This window comes from Dendrobium catenatum, unplaced genomic scaffold (genome assembly GCF_001605985.2).
Source record: "Dendrobium catenatum unplaced genomic scaffold, ASM160598v2 fragScaff_scaffold_747, whole genome shotgun sequence".
NCBI lineage: Eukaryota > Viridiplantae > Streptophyta > Magnoliopsida > Asparagales > Orchidaceae > Dendrobium > Dendrobium catenatum.
The window spans coordinates 516,687-527,060 of NW_021319209.1; the positions used below are offsets into that span (position 1 = coordinate 516,687).

General features: G+C 32.7%; 1 protein-coding gene across 3 annotated transcripts in view; it reads left to right on the forward strand.

The window, feature by feature from the left end:
- The first annotated feature begins 1,454 nt into the window (after window positions 1–1,454).
- LOC110102207 (tRNA 2'-phosphotransferase 1) overlaps window positions 1,455–10,374 on the forward strand; it is a 22,150-nt gene continuing 13,230 nt past the window's right edge. For 2 of the 3 annotated variants that reach the window (XM_020830428.2, XM_028696493.1), the window contains exons 1-4: window positions 1,455–1,671; window positions 1,750–1,836; window positions 1,991–2,138; window positions 7,862–7,951. In XM_020830428.2, coding sequence (XP_020686087.1) covers window positions 1,472–1,671; window positions 1,750–1,836; window positions 1,991–2,138; window positions 7,862–7,951 — 525 coding nt within the window. In that variant the 5' untranslated portion in view covers window positions 1,455–1,471. The remainder of the gene's footprint in view (window positions 1,672–1,749; window positions 1,837–1,990; window positions 2,139–7,861; window positions 7,952–10,374) is intronic. The other variant, XM_020830429.2, reaches the window with a different exon arrangement.

The following is a 10,374-nucleotide window of genomic DNA, read 5'->3' on the forward strand; positions in this document are numbered from 1 at the left end:
TTATGTGAACATATAGTTTATTCAATATTAATAAAATTTTAAAATAATTGTATTATAGTGTGCATAAATTTTGAAATTTTATAATGATATTGTTTTTTAAAATCCTTGATATCAAGTAATTGGTTTTGTGATATTTTGTAAAAAACATATGCCTGGGACATGGAAGATAAGTTCCAATAAGTATTGGAATTTTGATTGCTATTTGTAGTATTATCAGTATTTGAAAACGATTTTAATTTCTTTATAGTCAAAAGAAAATTCATTGTATTTTGAATTGTTTCATCAATTCCTTCCTGTTCGCACCTGCAAATATACTAGGATATGAAAGAGGTGGCTTCTGATGCTATTGATCCCAAAAAATACTTTGTTGGTGAAAAAATGTTGGTCCATTTTAATGAAAGTCAAGTATTTGTTTATTTTTTACACCATTTCAATAAGTAAATTAAGAAAAATTATTACCTTTGGAAGGAGTGCTTGAATCTTTGGGAAGTTGAGATAATATTTTTGTTAAATGAATTGATTCATTTGTTGGATCTCATTTTAATAGATGCTAAACACTTGCTCTATAGTCCCTTTGAAAAATTAACCATCATAATATTGTGAAACATAAGGTTCTTAGAGAGCATGATGTGTTATACTTTATCTTTGAATATATGATATATTGCTTTTTTTACTTAAGCTTGTTCTGAATTAATGTCAGAGAATGCTTAATTTTGTTGACTTCTTTTATTTGTTTTAGTAATGCAATATTTATCAATTTATGAATGATACAAACAAGCCATTATTGAAGTCTGAAATTTGAAATTGGTGACTGTTTTACAAATCATTTTTTGCTCGATTAATTAATAAATTAATGGTTAAATAATATCTGATAAAAAGCTCTAATGAGTGATGACGAGTTGTCTGTGCTCTTTCTCTTTCTTTATATATCTTGATTTAAGTGAAAATAAGAAATCCAACATAAGAGATGGAAGAAGCTAATGGCTCGGAGAGTGGGAGTTTAATTTTCACGAAGGATGACTCCATTGATCTCAAAGGCACACATGTTCTTATATCAAAGAGAGGTGGATGGATTGCGTGCTATTTCATTGTTGTTAATCTATACTCTCTTTTCTCCTGTTTTTTTTTTTTTTCATTTGTAATTGTTATAATTCATGATGTTAACATTGATCTAAGAACTATAATGCTTCCTTTGGTCTCCTTTTCTTTGTTTAATTTTCTCAAAATATAACTTGAATGTATAATATAAATAAATTAATAAAAAATGATTTATTTTCTTATGCACTTCATTTCACTTCATAAGCAAATTTACTAACTTAAAACAAATCATATTTTAATATAAAAATATGAATATTTTAATTTAGTGCACTTTTTGTGTGTTGTTCTTGGAGCTTTTTTATTAACGTGCATTTAATGCACGTGCAAATTTCCATATAACAATCTCGGTGGCTTTAGGCGCCTAATTCACTCGATGCGGGTTTCATCTTGGTCTGCCTTCCGCCTCTTTCGTTTACTCTTTCCGCATCGAGTTCTATACTCATCAACTTCCTCCGACCGCTTCTCTCCAGTAAGTGCTCTGTATCCTATTCTTCTGCTTCGCATGGACAAAGTGAATACATCCAATTCCCTTCATTCGAAGCCCTTCTCTTCTTCCGCCGCCTCGAGGAGAAGGTACTCTTGGACGAGTTTCAATCACTTTGCTTTCATTTTGCGTGTTCTCATCGGTGTTTTTGATGCATTTTCTCTTAGCAGCGGGAGAGGGCGGGGTAGGGATTTTGGCAAGGGAGATGCTATCGTCCGCGAGGATGATCGGATTGATGCCCTCGGTCGAATAATGTAGTTCTCTATCCCAATCTTGTAAATCTATTCTGAAAGTTGTTTTCTTTTGGAATCAGGGCAGTTCTTTGCAGTTTCTGTTAATTGGCTATATTCAGGACTCATGTAAATTTTAAACTTTTTTTAAGTGCGGGTATTTAAATTGATTTTTCAGGACTAGGATTCTCCGTCATATGGCCGCGGAGGTGAACTTGGAAATCAGAAGTGATGGGTATGTTCGTGTTGCTGATTTATTGAAGCTGAATCTAACTACTTATGCTAAAGTGCCACTGAGAGCACATACGATTGAGGATGTCAAGGAGGTAAGCAGAAATAGCTCTTAATGAAATTAACGTGAAACCAAGACATGTCTTCCAGCAATTCCACACCTTTGCTTCCAATGCTTTGGATTCGTCGGATATGGTTCTCTATGTAAATTTAATATAGATAAAAAGAATAATGCTTTAAATTAATGATCATCAAGGATTCTCATACTTTATAAAACATGTTATATTTGAGCCAAACATCTTATATGTAATAAAACATTGTTCTTGCCCAAATCTTTAAATTTGGTTAAAAGACCTTATGTTTGAGGGATAATTTAAATATAAGAAAATATTCTATCTTGGTCGATGAATTGATCTTTAATAAATACATTTATATGGATTAAAGGCCCTATATTTTGAGTACTATATATCTTTTTTGATTGTGATGACTTATATAGGCCAAATATCTTATATTTTTTGTAGTGATCATTATATACTTTTAATTGAAGCAATTCATGATAGCCACTATAACCATATGGTAATTTATGGATCTTTTTGGTGTTAGTTTAGTGTGAAATTTAATTGTATCAATCAATTGAGTTGTATTATTGATTCATACCTCAATTTAGTTAGCCGAGCTTGATGAGGAGCTCAATGGGGTGTCATAGGGAGGCAGTGGCCCCTGCATGGGGGTTTGGAGGTGAAGCCCCTAAAAAAAAATTTCTTGGCCATACAGTACTGCAATGATGTAAATTTAGCTCGAAGGCGCTGATCCTTTTTGGACAGAGAGTTTAGTGCCACGACACTAGAGACACAGCGTTGTAAGCTCGTTTTGAGATAGAGGAGTCAATATCGAGGCGCGGGTATAGCTCTGTGATGCTGTGAGTTAGTTTAGTTTGTTTTCTCTTGGTTTTGAAGAGTTGTATTTAATTGAAGGGGTGTGTAGTTTGTGAGAAATTGTTGGTTTACTTCACAAAATTTGGATAGTTTAGCATTACTCAATTAAAATGTTAATACTAATGTTATCAAAATATTTATACTTCTCTTATTTTTTTAATTCCTCCATTTTATTTTACTTATATTTGCATGTTTTATTGTTTTCATTTTCTTAATTATTTTCTAGTCTTAATTTTTGTAGGATCTAGCCATAGATTTTTTATGAAAGAGGCTCATTTATTTATGTTTTGTTGAGATTTGAACATTATTTTTGGACTTTAGAGGTCAAAGTCAATGTTTAGTTGGGTATCAACCTGACAAAATCCAAATAGGTTGATAAACACTAAACACAATTTTATGGGGATGTAACAACAACAACAACAAGCCTTTATCCCACTATGTGGGGTCGGCTACATGAATCCTTTTTATTCATTGTTTTCTTAATATCAAATAAGTAATTACATTAATTATTGGGATGTAAAATAAGTAAAAAATCAATTTCAATGCATATCTCATCATACATCCTTAATGTTAAGATTGCTTGATCTTATATTCACCCAAATATCTAGAACACCAAGCTCGAGTAGGAAACTCTAGGCCATATTGAGGCCATATCTAAATAGGCCATTTTCAACACTTAGTTATATCTGACATATGATTTAGTAACAATTAGTTAAAGATATAGCTTGTCTTGTGCCTATATCTCTTGTAAGCCTACACTAAAGGCATTTTTTTTGTTGATCATTTATGACATCTATAGTTATTTCCTATCATTATAAAAGCCATATTCTTTATAGAGCTTGTTTTTTATGGATGTTGGATAGGTGTCTCTTAGTATTAGATGGAAAGAGGAATTTAACAACAAAAATTTATGGAGTTGTTTTAAGATTTTAGTCTTCTTCCTCTGCCATGTTAGAGTTCACTAAATAAAGGAATGGATGAAACCTAGATCCTCAGGAATGTAGAGACATACTTAAGATGTTTTGCTTCCAAGACACCTAGATCATGGGCTAAGTGGTTGGCATGGTCGGAATACTGGTACAACCCCTCTTATCATTCAACTTCACAAATGACCCTTTTCAAAGTATTGTACGGAAGAGAACCACCTCACTTGGTACATTTGGGAAAAGGAGCACACCGATTTCATCAGTAGAACAATATTTGGAGGAAAGAGACAGGTGTTAGAAGAGTTGAAAAGACACTTGCGGAGGGCTCTGCAAATTATCAAGAAACAGGTGGATGAGTATAGGAAAGACATCCAATTTGAGATAGGAGGCATGACGTACTTGAAGCTACGCCCCTACAGACAAAGGATGATAGCTCACAGGAGGAATGAAAAGTTGGGCCCAAAGTACAACAACCCTTATGAGATAGTAGAACTGATTGGAGAAGTGGCTTATCGATTGAAGTTATCTTCGACTGCTACTCACGTATCACAGTTGAGGAGAGGTATTGGGGATCATGCAACTAGCTCAGAATTATTGGGGACTTTGACAGTGGATTTGGAGGTCATGCTGGAACCACAGGAGCTAAAAGGGGTACGACAGGGAGAGGGTGGTCTTAAGGAGGTACTAATTAAGTGGAAGAATCTACCTGACCATGACACCACCTGGGAGCCATATGAGAGAGTAAAGCATCGGTTTCCACCTTTCTACCTTGAGGACAATGTGGCTCTTTGGGGGGAAAGTATTGATAGACCAGCCCAGCAGGTCTTTCCTGGACCGACCAGGGTTTGCAGACAGAACCAGAGGGGTTTTGCCCACTCTATTGCCGCCTCTCGCATAGGTTGGACCCAGGGTTTTAATGTGTGTTTAGGAGGGAAATTCAAATTAGAAGTGTTGTTTGGAGATATTGCTTAATTAATTGCATGCTTATATAGGTTTTGGGGGCTAGAGTTAGGGGGATCTTAAATTTTGGTCTGAAGTTTGAGATCATTGTTTTTTTTTTTTGCTTCGGCTCTAGTCGTTGATTAGGGATTGGGATATGAGAGTTATTATTAGAGATCATAAGAGGCGTTTCCTTTGTGCTTTTGGCAAGTAGTTTAAGCATTGAGATATTGCGTCTCTTGAAGTACATGCTGTCTTTTTGCTTAGAGAACACTTGCAACGGTGGATGTTCCAATACAAGGGAGTTATTATTGAAGGAGACAACCATAATGTGATCAAGTTGCTTCATGATTCCTTGAAGAAGATGAAATGACAACAATTTGAAGATTGGAATAAAGACATTATTTTCCTTAATGATTTTAATAATGTTACCTTCCGTTTGATTTCTAGAAATTGTAATAAAGTAGCAGATTGCTGTGCTACTTTAGCTTTAGATAATAGTTTTACTTTTGATTGCTTTTCTGATAATTGCATTCCTTCTTCTTTATTTTATTTGTTGAAGAAGTAATGAGATTACTATCTTTAGTTGCTTGTATCCCTTCATTTTCTAATGCAAATTGCCATTTCAAAAAAAAAAAAAAAAACATTCTTGAGATTGGGAGAGACAGATCTTCCTCTCTATTTGAAGATCCGTTGTACCGTGTTTGTTTCTTTCTCTACTATTCAATCAAGAAATGTTTTTTTTTGCTTTTCCTCCATTAAAATCTCAAAATATTCTTGGAGGGGTTGCTGAATTTCTGATTTCAGAAGCAGTTTTCTCTGTTTTATATGACTATTTCCTATCAGTGTATTGTTAGCTTGATCATCAAATGCTCTTGTAGTCATGCATATGATGTTGATTGAACATTGTGTGATGAAGATAAAACCCATTCAGTATGCTCATGTATAGATCCAACATTAACATTTATGTTTTTAAGTTCTACAAACAACTAGTAGTTACGGTTAGATTTTTCATATTTTTCTTGTATTAAAGATTTAGTTTGATCAACCTTAGATTAAACCAGTGATTCAAGGATGGAAATATCTTCTATTTGGTTGTCCTAGGGGTGTGGTGTTGGTGCTTGTATATTTAAAGGAAGAGTAGCACACTTGTCACCAAATGCATTTCGTTATGGATTGTTACTTAATTTGATCAATCTAAGCCTGATAATAAAATAATTGCTTACATAAATCCTCTTTATGTTTACCAATTTTAATTAGTGGCAAATTATTCATACAACAACAACAAGCCTTTCAAAAAAAAAAAAAAAAACAACAACAACAATAACAAATCTTTAACCACTGTGGGGTTGACTGCATGAATTTTTTTTTTCCTTTGGGGTTGACTGCATGAATTTTTTTTCTCCATTGTGTCGTGTTAAGAGTCAAATTCTCATCTAAATCTAATAAAGACAGGTCATTTCTTCTAATATTTTCTAACCAAGTATTTTTAGGTCTACCTCTACCTTTCTTAACATAAGTCAAATAAATTTAATAGTTAGGTATATATTCGGGATTAGTAATATGTGAATTGATTTGGTGGAGAAAAAAATAGAGTAGATTTGGTGAAGTTTAAGTTCTTAAGATGCTTTGTTATGCACTCAAGTATATTGACTCAGTAAAGAATGCAGTTCAAAATTCAATTTAAACTTAAAATCTTTTGAAAGTATAGAATGCAATCAAATCAAAACTTACCTTTAGTTTTACAATTTAATGTAGTGCTTGATCTTGTTGCATTATCTCCTGAGAGGTGTATGATACAACAGAAGGGAGCAGAGAGGGGAGTGGGCCCAGCTAGCCGGCTCAGCAAGAACCGAATCATCCCAAAGGCTCGGCGGAACTTGGGACAGATCCAGGAGGGATTTGGGCCCCCCTATGTGTGGCCCATGAACCTGTAATTCAAATTGAAACTCTTTTCATAAATAATTCCCTCCCAATTTTAATTAAAATCTTCCTAAATATTTAAGAAAATGAGGCTGATTTGGGGGAGTTAGGTGGAGTCTATTTAGACCTAATTATGTTGCTATTTTGATATTATGCAATTTTTTTATGCTGCAGCTTTTCTTTGATAGTTTCCTAGCGGCGTCTAGGGTTTATGGGGGAACCGATCGACCTTTTGAATAGTAGATCAATTGTATCTTGCTTTATTTTTGATGAAGAAATCCAAATTCAGCAACTAATATTCGTACTCCTGCAGTTTTTTACTTACTTTATTTGCTTTTTTTTACTTCCAAGGCACATCAGTGTCCCCTTAGGGTAGATCATCTCTTTTATTTGCCTTTTTAGCTTGGTTCCTATGGAGTAATCTTCAAGTGCAAGTTTTAGTGCGGTAAAATTGAGCAAAAATAAATTTAACGCATAGTTTGTGGCTTTTTTGAGGTGTAAAACTAAGGTTAGAGTCTAAGGGTGAATACGTCATGTGGAGAACCTCACTCTAACGTCAATTTTTGATATTAAAAGTTAATTGAATGTGTTTTTGTAATTAAAAGTTATTCTTATAGAGTGAGAGTGATCTGATATCAAAAGTTGATTTAATGTGTTTTTTTTTTGCAACCTTCTTCCTCTTGTAAGATAAAGCTCTTTACTAGGAATGTTTTTGTTTCCTGATTGGTTTATCATAAATATACGTGGTATTTATCTTGACTGAGCTAAACAGCCTGAATTTTTCTGTGTGTTTATCCAACATTGATTATACCGTATCACTTGTAGTTCTGAGGATGGATAAATTCGGCAATATATTCAACGGAATAATTAGTAACTTTTGGAAAATGTAGAGAAATTACATTTTTGTGAGTCTGGGAAATTTTAAATCTAAAGTTGGGCAGGGCAAGTAGTTCGCAAATCACATTGCTCTTTTTTTTTTTTAAATTATTAAAAGGATCTGAGGTTTTCCACTTTTTTGTCTTTCCTGATTTCAAACTGCAAGGTCAATCTGTGTGTGTTGATAAGTTTATTTATATGATTTTGTTTCCTTTTTAGGCAGTAAGAAGAGATAATAAGCAAAGGTTTAGTCTTTTGGAGGAAAATGGAAGTCTCCTAATCCGAGCAAATCAGGGTCATTCAATTAAGGTGATATTTTCTTGGTCTCCAACATTGATCTTCCCCTTACTTTCTGTTTCTCATTTAGGACATTATATATATATGCTAAAAATAATTTTATTTTAAATGATATCTTCATATTTGATTACAGGTAAGGCATGGGTCAAAATTCCAACGATTTCTTTAATAAGCAATAAACGTTTGCTAAACTGAACAAATTATCCTTACTTCTATCCATATAGAACGTTTCCGTTTTAATTCTCATTTTGGATGGGAATAACAGAGCTATTAATGATAATGACGATGATGATGGTCATGTATATCATACCTATATATGTCATTATAATAATGATGATATAAATATTTGAGATATTTTTCTATAAAATATCCTGGCAAAATCGGACATCAAAAGTTAGGTGTCTGGGAAATTTACAAGCAGTTTTTCTTATCCATTTTTTAAGTAATGCACCTCATTATCATTAAAATGATATAAATTTTAGCATTTTACGTTACTTACTGGATCTTCTGATCAATATCTGTTTATGTTTTTATAGATGTTTCAGTGAAAATGGTTTTGCATGAAGAGAGTGGAATAATAACTAGATATATAATAGTGATAGTTACTATAATAAGTCATATAAATGCTTGGTACATACATAACTAAAATGCTCAACACACTTTGTTGAGGTGGTTACGCTATATTTATCACATATTATCATTCCTAAGAGTTTCTTTTGGTGATCCTGTGCTGGAATGAATAGTGATTTTGATGTCATAGATTCAAATGAAAGATATGAACTCTATGCCATGGATGGATTAGACAAATACCATAAATTTTTCCAGGCTTTTGTTGACGTAGTAACTTCATGCTTCAAGTAATATCCCTCCACGTATTATAAGCAAAATCTAGTAATAATAATAATAGTAATAATAATTTTAAAATTATAAAAATTCCTTCTTGTGAAGCATAGTTTAGTTAAAGGAGATTGTCCTACTTTCAAGATTATAAAATCAAGCAGCATAATTTGCAATTTATCATTCATCATATCTCCTCCAAAAAAAAATGACGAGCTATATCTGCATTTTTAAGCTAATTTGTGTTTTAGCTTATTGATTGGATACATCATTTGCATTGATTGGTGTTATAAATGTCTAATAATGGTTGCTTATTTCCTTCGATGCTTGCAGCTAAGAAAATGAATATATTACATACCCTAAGTACACATGGAATGCTACATCATATATTAAAAAATGCAAAAAAAAAAAAAAAAAAAAAAAAAAAAAAAAAAAAAAGAAAGAAAGAACGAAAAAGAAAGGCGAAACCTTACAAACTACAGACTAGTTTGGCATGCTCTAGATGACAAAGTTGTTCCCCCTATAAATGATAAAATACATTCATGTAAATAAGAAAAAGTTTACTCAACAGTTTTAACGAATAATGAACTATTTTTGCTAGACTACTATCTATGATGCAATCCGACACTCCTCCGATACGTGTCGGATATGCCAAAAATGTGTATGCTTAAAAAATATTAAATACAAATTGAACACATGTGTCCGACATGCGTTTCTTAAATATTTTATGAATTATTTTAAATATAATTTATTGTATTTAAAATCTTTATTTATTTAAAATATAAAAATTATTTTTTTTTAAATTTCCTATCCACAACGCAAAATCAATCGCCCGCACATAATACCCCATTAATCGAATATTGTCATTTTTATTTCTCTTTGACGGGTTGCGACTTTAGTTTCATAATAATATCAAATGTCATCTCAAAATCGACATGTGACTTCATTACAACATCGACATTTCAAAACCATTGACATTGATGCTCGATGTTAGCAATTTCTACACTCACAACTTGACAGCTTATCTTTGTCCAATGTCGTCTTAACATCCACAACCAATGCCCTTTAAATGTCGGCAACATATGCCCTCTTGACATCATTGTCCAATACTTACTGCGTAACATCGGTGCTTGACTCTTGACAGCATTGTCATCTCATCTCTCCATGACTAATACATGACATCAACGTCTGACTCTCGACATCCTAAATATTAATCATATTAAACACAAATTCTAGTTAAATGACTTATTATTTCTAGATTATTTTTAATATAATACTTAATTTTTATACACTATTTTTAAAATATAAAAATTATAATACCGTATCCAACTCGTATCCATATTATATATTTTCAATAATTGACGTATCCCGTGTTTGTATCGTGTCGTATCCGTGTCACCGTGTCCATATCTGTGCATCATAGAGGGCATTGCAGCATTTGAAGTTTCTATAAAAGTATGCTAAACAAGATTTAAATCAAATGCAACTCTAAAATGAGCTAAATGATAACAAGGTGCTCTTGCTACTCATGATGTTGTTAAACTATCATATATATATTAATACTATGTCTCGTTATCAAATATCACCGGGGGGGTGGG